General features: G+C 40.0%; 1 protein-coding gene and 1 long non-coding RNA gene across 4 annotated transcripts in view; one reads left to right on the top strand and one right to left on the bottom strand.

The window, feature by feature from the left end:
* Window positions 1-16,461, top strand: part of LOC309655395 — a 206,610-nt gene that overhangs the window by 11,213 nt on the left and 178,936 nt on the right. The window lies entirely within an intron of this gene.
* The window catches only part of CCDC198 (coiled-coil domain containing 198), a 33,070-nt gene continuing 26,744 nt past the window's right edge, over window positions 10,136-16,461 (bottom strand). For all 3 annotated transcript variants that reach the window (XM_082450483.1, XM_082450484.1, XM_082450485.1), the window contains one exon: window positions 10,136-15,642. In XM_082450483.1, the coding sequence (XP_082306609.1) occupies window positions 15,407-15,642 (236 nt within the window). In that variant the 3' untranslated portion in view covers window positions 10,136-15,406. The remainder of the gene's footprint in view (window positions 15,643-16,461) is intronic.

Below are 16,461 nucleotides of genomic sequence, written 5' to 3'. Positions count from 1 at the left end.
TTTTCTAAGGAAGGGGAATTATTAGATCCATCTTTCATGGTTTACCCCTTTCTTCTACATTGTTGGAGATTTCCTTTAACAAATTTTTTAGCTCGCTAAATTATCTTCAGTGTCAATTATGCAATTCTGCTCATTTATTGAGCAGCTATTTTTTAAATTGTATTTTACATTTTCAAGATTTCACATTGCCTTTTTCACCTGTTTATATTTATAGACACTTGTTTTTGTCAGCCTATTTTATCTCTGTGAAATTAATAAATATATTTATTTTAAAGTTCTTTGCTTTTATAATGTCGCATTGAATGTCTTTTTATTCAAATAATTGTTTACATGATCATATCCTTAAGAATTTATCCTATACATAGAATACTGGGTCAAAGAGAATAAATAATTTTGAAAACTTTCTTGGAAGCTTCTAGATTGCTTCCTGAAAAAGTAAAATCATTGCCACAATCATCCATCTATCCACTACTTCAAAATAACAGTAATTGAGTGTATATGATATATCTGGCATATGGCAGGAATGTCTGTTTTGCTACACCTTGCAATGATTCAAACTATGTAAAATATATAATTGCACTGGATCATCTCCCCCTTCTACTCCATGGCATATACTCTTGCTCCTCCACATCCTCTTGAATACATTTTATCATTTGGTGTGCCCTTCCTTTGGGGCAAATTGCTTTGACTTTCAATGACCCTCACCTGAGACTCATCTTCAGCAAACTGCTTTGGGCTAGTGGAGCTCAGAGCCCCCATGAACAGAGGGCTGGAGGTGCCAGGCAGTTACTCTCCACCAGTCATCCCTAGCCAATGACTAGAGGTTACAGGATTATGAAGAGCTTCCTGGTGTCGGTCTCAACAACTCTGATATCTCAATCATCCTCCAGGGTCTCCTGTGAGATAAATTACCTTCCTCAGAATTCTGCCTGAAATTGCACCTTTATTTGGGTTCTTCCCCTTTATTGTCCTGATTCCCCCCTCCCTTACTGATTTTTCCTGGGATCTCTTCTTTAAAAAATAACTTGCACTCAAGTCACCTCAGGGTCTGCTTTGGGGAACCTGACCTAAGATATGCTCCAATTCCACCCTACCATAAATACTGTTAATTTGGAGTAGTTTGTCTTATACTTTTTCTCTTGCTTCTAAGACATGCCTAAACATGAAAAAAAGTTATACATTATATACATTACCTTGTAATTTGCCTTAGTTTTTTCATTTAGTAATATATCAGGGACGCCGAAGACAATCCTTTAAAAAAATTCTCTACTTTAAAGTGTTACATTGATTTTATTGAGGTTCCATACTATAATTTTTCAATTACCACTATAGATAGACATTAATATTATTTCAAATTTTATGTTGCTGCAATAACCTTGAGATCTTTGTCTTCAATAATGAAGTCAGGTTCTTGAGAAGGGGCCTTTTGCATTTTAAAAAGTTCCCTTTAGATGTTAAGAGCCAGATCCCATAAGTCTTAGAACAGAGAGAAGGTAGCATTTGTATTCTGGACATGAGGTAAGAGGTTGTAGGGTGATGACTCAGGAACAGGTTGCCAACCACATAAAGAAGAAAGAAAATTCCTCCTTGGCTTAGAGGCAAGTATTTTGGAAGAAACTGAGAGGAGAAAGCAAAAGAGCTGAGAAGCTTATGTGGGGCTTTCTCCCTGGCCTGTCCTTTGGTGTGAAAACCTGGGAGGTGGGATCATGTAGAGACTCCGGGCAGATTCTCATTCAGTGCGTCCTGTTTAGAGGACCCTGCTCGAGCCATTCTGACTGTTGCCCATGCTCTGCGCATAGTTAAATATTTTGACTGTCCCCTGCCGTCTTCAGGAAGATTTGTTGACTTAAAAGCAGAAAGCTACATCTCTATCTGCAGGGTGGATAGGAACATATATTTGGGGGTGTGCCCTTTATGAAAAAGAATTAAAATTATGAACCTGCCTTAAAGCAACATCTGGGGGCTGCAGCAGAGTAATAATGGCAACAAGATATGTTTCAGTAGAAAGGGCCTGCACCCCCAAGCCTCGACTCCTGCAGGTATTGCAAGGAATATGTGAAAAGTTTCCATGGCCTCCAAAGAAGCAGGCGAGGGAGCTGAGAACTGAGAGCCTTGGGGACTCCTTTGCACGGTCTGTGGGATGGACAGCCCACCCCAGGGACTGTATAGAAAATATAGTTGATTCTTGGAGGATGAGTAGCACCCTCCAAACTGAGGTGGGGCTCAACAGCAGGAGAAAACCACGGGGCTTCCTTGTAAGCAGTCACTCTACAAGGCCAGTGCCGAGAGTATGGCAGGAAGTAATATAGCTGGGGATGGGGTTGGGGTTTTGCTAAGGAGAGGGAGGTAGATGCCCAAGATCATCAAGATGAATATCTTTCAGTCAAGGCCAGAGAGGACAGAGGACAGCACTGATGAGTTATTCCTCACACCCCACAAGGACAGGGCCGTAAGCAGGCCTGAGCTTCTTCCCCCAGACTTGGACCCTGGCTGGGGACAGAGAAACAGGAGTGGAGGAGAATCTCAAGAGAATGCATTTTAAGCCATAAGTGGTTGAAGTACTTTGAACTGGTGAGAGGACAGTGATGGGAATGGGAGCTTGAGAGCTAGAGTTACAGAGAGAGGAACAGCATTTCAAGATAGTGTACCCTGAGACGTTTCCCTTATGATTAGTGAACCCACTATTCACCCTTGAACTTTTAAAAAATTATATTTGGAGCTTTTTATCACTTGTCTTTTTTTTTTTTCTACAGTTATCATGGTTTATTTTATTTTATGTTATTTATTTATTTTGGCTGCATTGGGTCTTTGGTGCTGCGTGCGGGCTTTCTCTAGTTGCAGTGAGCAGGGGCTACTCTTCCTTCCGGTGCACCGGCTTCTTATTGCAGTGGCTTCTCTTGTTGCAGAACACAGATTCTAGGCGTGTGGGCTTCAGTAGTTATGGCACGAGCTCAGTAGTTGTGGCTCACAGGCTCTAGAGTGCAGGCTCAGTAGTTGTGGCACACAGGCTTAGTTGCTCCGTGGCATGTGGGATCTTCCCAGACCAGGGCTAGAACCCGTGTCCCCTGCATTGGCAGGCGGATTCTTAACCACTGCACCACCAGGGAAGCCCCAGTCATCCTTGAACTTTTGTCTGCATATTGATATTTTTATTTCTGTTGGCTAACTTCTGAGAAATGGTTTGCAACAGCTGCTGATTTTTAAATATATCTTTTATCCAGACACCTATTTTTAATTCCATTATTCATTCTAAAAGTTTTTCAGCTGATCCTTTTGGCTGTGTTGGGTCTTCGCTTCTGTGTGAGGGCTTTCTCTAGTTGTGGCAAGTGGGGGCCACTCTTCATCGCGGTGCGCGGGCCTCTCACTATCGCGGCCTCTCTTGTTGCGGAGCACAGGCTCCAGACGCGCAGGCTCAGTAGTTGTGGCTCACGGGCCCAGTCGCTCCGCGGCATGTGGGATCTTCCCAGACCAGGGCTCGAACCTGTGTCCCCTGCATTGGCAGGCAGATTCTCAACCACTGCACCACCAGGGAAGCCCCCAGCTGATTCTTTTGGGTAGTCTAGGCATATAATCACATTGTCTGTGAATCATGGTAAATCTCTCTTCATAATTCCATAGTTATGTACTTCTGGCTTCATTGAACAGACCAGACTCCTAGAACCACAACATTTTTTCTTCTTATTTTATTCCTAATTTCAACAGGAATAAAGCTACTAGTTAACAAACATGTATAGAGCAGTTATTAGTCATTGGGTGCTGTTTTTTATATTTGTTATCTATTTTATACATATTAGTGTATACATGTCAATCCCAATCTCCCAATTCATCCCCCCACCACTCCCCCCCACCACCCCACTTTCCCCCCTTGGTGTCCATATGTTTGTTCTCTACATCTGTGTCTCTATTTCTGCCTTGCAAACCGGTTCATCTGTACCATTTTTCTAGATTCCACATATATGCATTAACATATGATATTTGCTTTTCTCTTTCTGACTTACTTCACTCTGTATGGCAGTCTCTAGGTCCATCCATGTTTCTTCAGATGACCCAATTTCGTTCCTTTTTATGGCTGAGTAATATTCCATTGTATATATGTACCACAACTTCTTTATCCATTTGTCTGTCAGTGGGCATTTAGGTTGCTTCCATGACCTGGCTATTGTAAATAGTGCTGCAATGAACATTGGGGTACATGTGTCTTTTTGAATTATGGTTTTCTCTGGGTATATGCCCAGTAGTGGGATTGCTGGGTCATATGGTAATTCTATTTTTAGTTTTTTAAGGAACCTGCATACTGTTCTCCATAGTGGCTGTATCAGTTTACATTCCCACCAACAGTGCAAGAGGGTTCCCTTTTCTCCACACCCTCTCCAGCATTTGTTGTTTGTAGATTTTCTGATGATTCCCATTCTAATTGGTGTGAGATGATACCTCATTGTAGTTTTCATTTGCATTTCTCTAATAATTAGTGATGTTGAGCAGCTTTTTATGTGCCTCTTGGCCATCTCTATGTCTTCTTTGGAGAAATGTCTGTTTAGGTCTTCTGTCCATTTTTTTGATTGGGTTGTTTGATTTTTTTTTAATGTTGAGCTGCATGAGCTGTTTATATATTTTGGAGATTAATCCTTTTTTGATTCATTTGCAAATATTTTCTCCCATTCTGAGGGGTGTCATTTTGTCTTGTATAGTTTCCTTTGCTGTGCAAAAGCTTTTAAGTTTCATTCGGCCCTATTTGTTTATTTTTGTTTTTATTTCCATTACTCTAGGAGGTGGATCAAAAAAGATCTTGCTGTGATTTATGTCAAAGAGTGTTCTTATGTTTTCCTCTAAGAGTTTTGTAGTGTCCAGTCTTACACTTAGGTCTTTAATCCATTTTGAGTTTATTTTTGTGTATGGTGTTAGGGAGTGTTCTAATTTCATTCTTTTACATGTAGCTGCCCAGTTTGCCCAGCACCACTTGTTGAAGAGACTCTCTTTTCTCCATTGTATATCCTTTCCTCCTTTGTCATAGATTAGTTGACCATAGGTGCATGGGTTTATCTCTGGGCTTTCTATCCTGTTCCATTAATCTGTATTTCTGTTTTTGTGCCAGTACCATATTGTCTTGATTACTGTAGCTTTGTAGTATAGTCTGAAGTCAGGGAGTCTGATTCCTCCAGCTCTGTTTTTTTCCCTCCAGATTGCTTTGGCTATTTGGGGTCTTTTGTGCCTCCATACAAATTTTAAGATTTTTTGTTCTAGTTCTGTAAAAAATGCCATTGGTAATTTGATAGGGATTGTGTTGAACCTGTAGATTGCTTTGGGTAGTATAGTCATTTTCACAGTATTGATTCTTCCAGTCCACGAACATGGTATATTCCTCCATCTGTTGGTGTCATCTTTAATTTCTTTCATCAGTGTCTTATACTTTTCTGAGTACAGGTCTTTTACCTCCTTATGCAGGTTTATTCCTAGGTATTTTATTCTTTTTGTTGCAATGGTGAATGGGATTGTTTCTTTAATTTCTCTTTCTGATCTTTTGTTGTTAGTGTATAGGAATGCAAGAGATTTGTGTGCATTGATTTTGTATCCTGCTACTTTACCAAGTTCATTGATTAGCTCTAGTAGTTCCCTGGTGGCATCTTTAGGATTATCTATGTATAGTACCATGTCATCTGCAAACAGTGACAGTTATACTTCTTCGTTTCCAATTTATATTCCTTTTATTTCTTTTTCTTCTCTGATTTCCATGGCTAAGACTTCCAAAACTACATTGAATAATAGTGGCAAGAGTGGACATCCTTGTCTTGTTCCTGATCTTAGAGGAAATGCTTCCAGTTTTTCACCATTGAGAATGATGTTTGCTGCAGGTTTGTTGTATATGGCCTTTATGATGTTGAGGTAGGTTCCCTCTATGCCCACTTTCTGGAGAGTTTTTATCATAAATGGGTGTTGAATTTTGTCAAAAGCTTTTTCTGCATCTATTGAGATGATCATATGGTTTTTCTTCTTCAATTTGTCAATATGGTGTATCACATTGATTGATTTGCGTATATTGAAGAATCCTTGCATCCCTGGGATAAATCCCACTCAATCACAGTGTATGATTCTTTTTTTTTTTAATTAATTAATTAATTTATTTATTTATTCATTTTTGGCTGTGTTGGGTCTCCGTTTCTGTGCGAGGGCCCTCTCCGGCTGCGGCAAGCGGGGGCCACTCTTCATCGCAGTACGTGGGCCTCTCACCATCGCGGCCTCTCTTGCTGCGGAGCACAGGCTCCAGACGCGCAGGCTCAGTAGTTGTGGCTCACGGGCCCAGTTGCTCCGTGGCATGTGGGATCCTCCCGGACCAGGGCTCGAACCTGTGTCTCCTGCACTTGCAGGCGGACTCCCAACCACTGCGCCACCAGGGAAGCCCCCAGTGTATGATTCTTTTAATGTGTTGTTGGATTTTATTTGCTAGTATTTTGTTGAGGATTTTTGCATCTATATTCAGCTGATATTGGCCTGTAATTTTCTATTTTTGTGGTATCTTTGTCTGGTTTTAGTATCAGGGTGATGGTGGCCTTGTAGAATGAGTTTGGGAGTGTTCCTTCCTCTGCAGTTCTTTGGAAGAGTTTGAGAAGGATGGGTGTTAGCTCTTCTCTAAATGTTTGATAGAATTCACCCGTGAAGCCATCTGGTCCTGGACTTTTGTTTGTTGGAAGATTTTTAATCACAGTTTCAATTTCATTACTTGTGATTGATCTGTTCATATTTTCTGTTTCTTCCTGGTTCAGTCTTGGAAGGTTAAACCTTTCTAAGAATTTGTCCATTTCTTCCAGGTTGTCCATTTTATTGGCATAGAGTTGCTTGTGGTAGTCTCTTATGATGCTTTGTATTTCTGAGGTGTCCATTGTAACTTCTCCTTTTTCATTTCTAATTTTGTTGATTTGAGTCCTCTCCCTCTTTTTCTTGATGAGTCTGACTAAAGGTGTATCAATTTTGCTTACCTTCTCAAAGAACCAGCTTTTAATTTTATTGATCTTTGCTGTTGTTTTCTTTGTTTCTATTTCATTTATTTCTGCTCTGATCTTTATGATTTCTTTCCTTTTACTAACTTTGGATTTTGTTTATTCTTCTTTCTCTAGTTCCTTTAGGTGTAAGGTTAGATTGTTTGAGATTTTTCTTGTTTCTTGAGGTAGGATTGTATTGTTATAAAGTTCCCTCTTAGAACTGCTTTTGCTGCATCCCATAGGTTTTGGATCGTCATGTTTTCATTGTCATTTGTCTCTAGGTATTTTTTGATTTCCTCTTTGATTTCTTCAGTGATCTCCTGGTTAGTTAGTAATGTATTGTTTAGCCTCCACGTGTTTGTGTTTTTCACATTTTTTTTTCCCCCTGTAATTGATTTCTAATCTCATAGCATTGTGGTTGGGAAAGATGGTTGATATGATTTCAGTTTTGTTAAATTTACTGAGGCTTGATTTGTGACCCAAGATGTGATCTATCCTGGAGAATGTTCCTTGTGCACTTGAGAAGAAAGTGTAATCTGCTATTTTTGGATGGAATATCTTATAAATATCAATTAAATCTATCTGGTCTATTGTGTCATTTAAAGCTTGTGTTTACTTATTAATTTTCCATCTGGATGATGTGTCCATTTGTATAAGTGAGGTATTAAAGTCCCCCACTATTATTGTGTTACTGTCGATTTCTTCTTTTATAGCTGTTAGCATTTGCCTTATGTATTGAGGTGCTCCTATGTTGGGTGCATGTATATTTATAATTGTTATATCTTCTTCTTGTATTGATCCCTTGATCATTATGTAGTGTCCTTCCTTGTCTCTTGTAACATTCTTTATTTTAAAGTCTATTTTATCTGATATGAGTATTGCTACTCCAGCTTTCTTTTGATTTCCATTTGCATGGAATATCTTTTTCCATCCCCTCACTTTCAGTCTGTATGTGTGTTGGGTGCTGTTTTAAGTACTTTACATGTATGATCTTATTTCTGTCACTGTGAGGTAGGCACTATTATAATTTCCATTTTACAGTGAGGAGGTTTTGAAGACAGGCAAACTTGAAATGAAATTGCAGTTTTCCCAATTAAATGTGTGGGCATTGACATTTCATACACTTTATTAGCATCAGTTTTCCCTTTTCAGAATCGAGAATGATAATGTCTATCATGGAATCAGGATCAGGAATTCTATACACACAGAAGACTCATTAAAAAATACACAGCTTTTATTAACCATTGATACTTGATTCAGAATTTCTTTCAGTTATTTAACCTCTATGTGGCCATAAGGAAGTTGCAGAGCCGGGCTGTGAATTCTGAGTCTAGAGCCTATTGTTCTTTACCTCTAGACAGGTGTGTTGGTAAATGTTTAACATCCAGCTCTCTGGAAAAAAAAAAAGCCCTGATTGGCAACATTTGCCAATTTTTGTGGTGTAACTACTCCCACCATGGTTGATGTGGTATCACTGAATATGGATTTGGAAGAGATCCTCATAATTCCTCTTGGGAACTGGAACTGGCCACACTCAGCAATTCCAGCACTCCTCAGCCTCCAGTGTTACATCATAAGGCAAGGAGATGGTTGCTGTGTAAGGTAGCTGTTGGTTGAGGTTCTTTGGCTTTAAGAAATAGAAATCAGGTGGAGCTGGTCCAAGCCAAAGGTGAATTTACTGTAAAGATACAGTCTTAGAAGGAAGGGCAAGGAGGCAGCAGGGCTTAGGAGGGCTGGGAATGAGGGATAGATGTGCTGTGGGGTCTCAGTGCATCCCTTGTCTCTGACTCTGTTTACTGCAGGTCTGTGTTCCTGCATCTCTGGCTCACAGGGCAGAATGCTAGTATCCATCAATCCTGAATGTACCCACTGAGGTTCTTGCCACCAGCAGAGACTGAGGTCCTCTCTGCCTGGCTCAGTTGGGTCAAGGGTCAGTCCTAGAGAGTCAGCTATGGCCATATGACATTAGTGTTGGCCATAGTCTGTTTGCCTCTGTTCATGATCACATTGGAGATGTCAGTCTAGACTAGGACCAGCCCCTTCTGTCTCTGAAATTCTGTTACACTTAAAACCTGTCATCACACCATGGTCCTCTGGGCTCCTCACCATCTGTGTCTTGATGACCTTTCTGAGGTCGTCCCTGTCAGTGTCCCCTTTGCTCACTTCACTTTTCCAGCCTTCTTGTTGGTCCTTGAATATTGCAAGTTCATCTCACCTCAGGGCCTTTGTACTTGCTCTCATAGGTGTTCTCATGGCTTCCATCCTCACTTCATTCAAGTCTCTTCCTCAGAGATTCTAAAACCATGGGTCAAATCCATTTCACCTTGCTTTACTAGTCAAGGTCATTTTCATTGTTGCTACAAAAGATTTGCCTGTTCTCCAACCAGCACATAGCCCAAGTTGTTTTCCAGGAACTTGCAGTCAGCTGTGTCTAGTTCAAGCCGAGCCAGTTAAGACTGGATGGGACCACTGACCCTCCACCTGGGCATGCCTGAGTATTCTTTAGCTGTCAGAGGGCTGAAAACTCCACCCTCAGATTGTGTTAAGCACTTACATATTTGAATGTGCCAAGGCCTGTAGCTTAGTTACACCTGTGCAGAAGGACAATTACTGCTTTTTCCAATCACCTTTCCCCACACTCCCCACGCCCCCCATGCCTCAGACCACCCTGCTGCTTTATTCTTTATCTCATAAATACCCAAGCCCCTTGCCTTCAGGGAGACAGATTTGAAACTTGTTCTCCTGTCTTGTCTGTCTTGAGAATAAACCCTCTCTTGGCTGCAAACCTTGTCATCGCAGTGTTTTTGCTTGTTGTGTGTCAGGCAAAACAAACCTGGTTCCCTAACAAGCCCCTCCCTGAGCATCCTGCCTGAAACGGTCCATTCCATTGTGCCTGTCCTCATACCTGCTTTACTTTCTTCAATATTACCTGAAATTGTATCATGTATTTGACTGTCTGCTCCAGCTCTCACCGCTGGAATATGACCCATGGGTCCAGGGACTTTGTCTTGTACGGCTGTATTTTCAGCATCTGGAACAGTGCTTGGCATCTAGTAGACGCTTAAAACCTATTGGCTGAACGCTTGATTAAGTAAATGAATGAGAGTGAGCTGCAGACTTATTATGAAGTACACGTTTGAAAATAAACCTTAACTCTCGACTTTGTTTTAAAATGTTTTTGTTTATTTTGCACATAAATAGTATAATAGTATTCCTTTAAAAGTGAGATGTAATTCAGATTTTTCATGGTCTAAACTTCCCTAATCTATCCCTTAGCATATTTTCTCTCAAGCTTTCCCCACGGTATTCTAAATTAGGTTTTGCAGTAATATGTGGAAATAGGCTTTTGTTTTTCATTTGAGGCAGGAAATATTTGACTTTAATTATGATTTGATGATCCTGGTAAGAAGGGAAGTGGCATGAAGAGCTGGTATTTGTTTTCTGTCTTTAAAGGCTCTGTGTGAGCAGAAAAGATTATCTTCTTGTGTACAAAACCATTTCATAGGTGACTCCTGCAAGAATCATCTTCAGTTAACTCCCAGTACAGTAGCTCAGAATTATCGTCAAAATAGATAGATGAAGAAGAATGGCCCTTTGCTGGAAAAAATAATCGAGAAAAGCATATTTCCAAAAGTATGCCAAAAAAAAAGACTTCTTTTTCTCATGAAAAATTCAGAGCAAGAAAGAAAATGTTATTTTCACAAGAGAAAGCATGTATTTGGCCAGAGACAAGCCTCCCCCCACTTCCTCCCCCCGCACCCCCAAAGCTGAGGAGATTTTCAGTTAGAGAAAATTGACAACTTTGCCTTGAGGCTTAATTTTATAGCTTTTACCAGCGGCAGCAGCTGTGTTTACTGACGGCCCTGCGTTGCCTCTGAACAAATTCAAGATGAAGTAAAGGATTGGTGTTCTCAGATAATTACCAGCCAAACGAACAATCTCTTACTGTGTGTGGAGCCCCAGGCCTCATGTCCTTACCTTTAAAAATTACCTCAGAAGCTGTTGCTTTTAAAGATAGAAGTTGGTATATCCGCTATAATAGAATGTTTGTAGCCCTGAAGCTGTGGTTTTCAACACCAGCTGCACGTTGGATTCACCTGGGAGCTGAAAGCAGGAAAACACCAACCCAGTGCCAGAACTCTACCCCGACCCAAATAAATAAAAGGCAGGAACACAAATCCTACTTGTTATTAGGTGTTTGATCACTCGCTGGCTGATTCCAACATGTGGCTCTGAGAACCACCGCCCTCTGGCCCAGGATACAGTGTGCACCTGAGTTCCATCCTGGATGGGGTGTCTGGCGGGTTGCTCACTGACCCTGCTCCCAGGCCAAATTGTGAAGACAGTTAAATTTATCTTAAGTCTCTCATCTGCCTTTCTGTAGCCCTCACCCCACCCCTGGAAACTCCCCTCCTGACATATTTCTCAGGTGCTCTTATCCTGCCCTGTGCCCACATTTAAGCACTCAGGCTCCACGGCAACTCTTTCTTGCTAAGAGAAAGCTCTCACCATTTCCAGTGTAATAGTATTCCGCTCCCCAAACAAAAAGCATGTAACAGAAATGTGGAATGCTCCAGAATGCAACTGGTGAGTTGAGGTAAAATTAGGGAGAGGAGGCACGTGCTTCTGGCTCCCATCAGGCCCCTTCTGGTAAGCAGCGGTCTACTCAAAAACACCCAGTTCTGCTGGGTGACTCTGGCAAGTTAGTTGACCTCTCTGTGCCTCAGATTCCTCATCTGTCGAACAGGGGTAACCCACAAAATTGTTGCGAGGATTATATACGTAAAGCATTTGGAGAGTGCTTGACACACCATAAGCAGTCAGTGCACATTAGCAGTTATTACTATCACCGTTATTATTATTATTATTATAATTTCAAATTCTTGAGTTTAAGATTGGGTGAAGGAGAGTTCCACATGGAGCAGGAAAATAGAGAAGGCATTATGATTGACTTTCTTTTGCAGCTGACACACTCTGATTGAATTTCAAGAAATATTTTGAGCTATGGCATCCTCATTGGTACACATACGAGTCTAGCTCCTGTATCCCAAGACAGTGTCTAATTTGTGCCATCCATTTAGATGTATAAATTCCAAGATCTACAGAAAAAAATCCCCCCATCTTTTTTTCTTTTTTTTAAACTGTATAATCAACCTTATACAACTAAGACTCTTGGGAAATGAAAGTGAGAGTGAGCAACTGCATAGCCGGAGAGAAACAAATGCCCCTCTAATTGACTAGTTAACACATAAATTAATGAATTCCACAAACATTTAACAATAAACTCGGTGCCAGATGTCATGCTAGGAAGCAGGGGGGTGGGTGTAGGGTGTGGATACTACAGGGAGGAGACAGGGGCCGAGCCCTCATGTAGCTCAGAGACCAGTGAAGGTGTAGAAGGAGGTGTCGTCCAAGTTCAAGTCGCAGACCAGAGCTATGAACACCTTCATAGGCCCTGCTATCTTCATTGCTGGGACTTGCCCACCCCACTTTGTTTTAAATCTTCCAGGTCAACCATAATATGAGGATGTTGAGAATAGGTTGAACTCATTTCTCCTCTCAAGGATCTTACTTTTCCTTTTTTTGTTGGATTCCACATATAAGTGATATCATATGATATCAATATTTGTCTTTCTCTGTCTGGCTTACTTCAGTTAGTATGATAATCCCTAGGTCCGTCCATGTTGCTGCAGATAGCAAAATTTCATTCATTTTTATGGCTGAGTAGTATTCCATTGTATATATACCACATCTTCTTTATCCATTCATCTGTCGATGGGCATTTAATATTCCATTGTGTATATATTCCATTGTGTATATATACCACATCTTCTTTATCCATTCATCTGTTGATGGGCATTTAGGTTGCTTCCATGTCTTGGCTGTTGTAAATAGTGCTGCAATGCACATTGGGGTGCATGTGTCTTTTAAAAATATATTTTCTCAGGATATATGCCCAGCAGTGGAATTGCAGGATCATATGGCAACTCTATTTTAGTTTTTAAGGAACCTCCATACTGTTCTCCATAGTGACTGCACCAATTTACATTCCCTCCCATGGCGTAGAAAGGTTCCCTTTTCTCCGCACCCTCTTCAGCATTTATTGTTTGTAGATTTTGATTTGCCTTTCTCTGGTCAGAATGGCCATAATCTCTAATAATTAGTGATGCTGAGCATTTTTTCATGTGCCTGGTGGCCATCTGTTTGTCTTCTTTACCAAAATGTCTATTTAGATCTTCTGCCCATTTTTTGATTGGGTTGTTTGTTTTTTTTGATATTGAGTTGTATGAGCTGTTTATTTTGGGAATTAATCCCTTCTCAGTTGTCACAACATCTGTAAATATTTTCCCCCATTCTGTAGGTTGTCTCCTTTGCTGTGCAAAAGCTTTTAAGTTTAATTAGGTCCCATTTGTTTATTTTGGAAAAGATACAATGTACTTATTTACAAAACAGAGACTCACAGACATAGAAAACAAATTTATGGTTACCAAGGGGGAAAGGGCTGGGGAAGGGATAGATTAGGAGGCTGGGATTAACCTATACATACTACTATATATATAAAAGATAACCAACAAGGACCTACTGTCTAGCACAGGAAACTATATGCAATATTTTGTAATAACCTATAAGGGAAAAAAATCAGAAAAAGAATATATATATATATATATACACATACATATGTATACACATACATGTGTATATATATACACACACACACACACACACACACACACATATATATAACTGAATCACTGTGCTGTACACCTGAAACTAACACAACATTGCAAATCAACTGTACTTCAATTAAAAAAAAAAAAAGGATCTTACTTTTCCAAACAGGCTGACTGGTCAAACAATCTATGCATTCCTTTGTAGGAAATATGCTTTTTACCTACCAAAGAAAAAGTAAGAATACTGCTTGCAAAGAACTGGGAGTAAAAATGCCCAGGGATGACCTAATTAATTGTCTCTGTCCTTGGAAGAAACATGAATGTTCATCCCCTGACACAGCAGTCTTTTTATCTTCTTAGTGACTGATCTGAATGCACTGAATGTCAAATTCAGGGGGTGTGTCTATTATTTTCTTTTTGGAAGTTTCCTAGGGAAGGCTTAAAAAGGTATTTTTGTTTTACTTTGTTTTAAAGTTCACTAAATTCTTAGAAGCTTCTGGATGGCTTAAAAATATTTTTAGGTTATGCTAAAAGTGGAGTCAAATTTTATACAAAAGAAGTTCTTAAAATTGCCTAAAAATCAACTTTGGGGGCCCCTATAGATAGCACAAGGGATTCTTGTGATTGAACTTCTCTGTATCTGATTGTGGGGTTGCTCACATGAATCTATGCACGTGATAAAACTACACAGAACTAAATACACACACAAACGAGTACGTGTAACTGGTAAAATGTGAACAACGTAGATTGCTTGAAGGGTAAAAAAAAAATCTAAATTTTGTAAATATAATAACTTTTGGACTGAACATTTCTAAGTTTCCTTTTAAAGAGTTCTAAGATCTACACCATAATCTAAGGGATCGTCATTTGATTTTGAGCTTTAACTCACAATGACCTTCCACACTTGACATTATTTTACCTTTTTCCTATAGTCTCTCTGTTATGAGATAAGTTTCTAACTCACAGGAAAGTGACTTAAGTGAACTTACTGTCTACTGCAGAATCACTGTGACTTTTCTTTAAAAAGTCATTTTTATTTCTATCAAATTTACTCTCTCATCTATTTGTTTTATAAGAAGTAATTTGCTTTTAAAACAGTGGGGTGCCATGTCTCAGAGATGGACCCCAGTAGACCACACTTTGGAATTGATGCCTTGTGTAGCCCCTTTTTCACTGCCTGTGACCTGGCCTATGACTTGTAGTAACCAATCGAGTGTGTGTTGGGGGGCAGTGATTTGGGGCCCGTTCCGTGAATTAGACTTAAGAGGATGGGCAGCTTTTCCTCCTCTGAGAATGTTTGCTTTGGGGAGCCCTGGGCTGACATAAAAGCAAATTCACTACCCTGCAGGAGACAGCACTTGGGGAATCCACATGAGGAGGCTCTGGGATGATACAGAGAGGGGGCGAGGTCCAGCTGTCTCAGTGTCCTGGTCGAGCCTCCAGAGGACTCTAGTCCTAGTTGCCATCTGGCTTCAACAGCATGAAAAACTTCAAAAGAGACCAGCAGAAGAACCACCCAACTGAGCCCAGCAGCCCACAGAAAAGTTGGACAATAAGTGGCTGTTTTTTAAGCCCCTAAGTTTTGAGGCAGTTAGTTATGTATTATAATTAACAATATATCTCACATGTTTAATCTTAGGATTTCAAAATGAAAAGAAAGTGAATTGGTGTCCTCAAAATAATTCATATACTACCTTGGAGAATTTTTAAAGGAAAGTAAGCTTTCAATGCACTCAGTATCTAGGTTAGTGAATAGTATTATTATTCTCGATCAAAAAACTCGTCAAAAAGTGGAATTCTCTCTGTCCTGGTCCTCACCAGTGCTCGTGGTTTCTTCTCGACTTTCCCCAACTCATCTGAGTCGGAGCTGGAACTGTCCCAGAGAAGCTGTCCACGAGCCTCTTGTTCATGGAGCCATGTTTCCAACTTGCCAGTTTTCTGGGGACAATAGTCATTACTTGCTTGTTGTTCCAGAAATTCTGCATTCTGTGTATTTTCTACAAAGAATTAGACGTTCATTTAATTTATTTTTTCCCCTGACAATAATATATTTGTTTAAGTGCTTAGGTTTTTAGGAACACAAAATAATCTACTTGGTGTTCTTTAAAAAAAAAAATATATATATATATATATATATACACACACACACACACACACACACACACACACAAAGGATTTCAACTGGTGTTTCTGTAAGCATTAAAAATGCTTTCCTTGCTATTTAAAAAACTTTTTAATCTTCTGAAAGTCACAAGAATGGCACAGTACACACTTGTATACCCTAACTCATCAACAACATTTTGTCACAATACTGTTTTATACATATATGTGCACACACACACTTTCCTTCAGCTGAACCATTTGAGAATTAGTTGCAGAGTCACTTCCTCCCAAAATACATCACCACAAGTCTCCTAAGAACAAGGGCAACCACAATACAATTATTACACTTAAGATATATGACATTGAGACAACATTGTTTTCTAATATACGGTCTGTATTCAGATATCCACGATTGTCCCAGTAATGCCTTTTATAATGGCTTTTTGTTTGTCTGTTTGTGTTTTATTTTTTAGATCCAGGATCCAATCTAGGAATATGTGTTGCATTTTCTGTTCTTGTCTCTTAGTCTCCTTTAATTCAAGAACACTCTCCTATCTTTTTCTTCTTTCTTCTCTTCTCCTTCCTTCCTTCCTTCTCTCCCTCTCTTCTTCTCCTTCCCTTCCCTTCCCTTCCCCTCCCCTCCCCTCCCCTCCCCTCCCCTCCTGTCCCCCTCCCATCTCCCCCTTCTTCTTCTCCTTCGTCTCTCTTTCTCT

This window comes from Balaenoptera physalus (assembly GCF_965194825.1).
Source record: "Balaenoptera physalus genome assembly, chromosome: 2".
Taxonomy (NCBI): Eukaryota; Metazoa; Chordata; class Mammalia; order Artiodactyla; family Balaenopteridae; genus Balaenoptera; species Balaenoptera physalus.
Note: the sequence above shows the minus strand (reverse complement) of the source record. Positions and strands in the feature narration are given on the sequence as shown.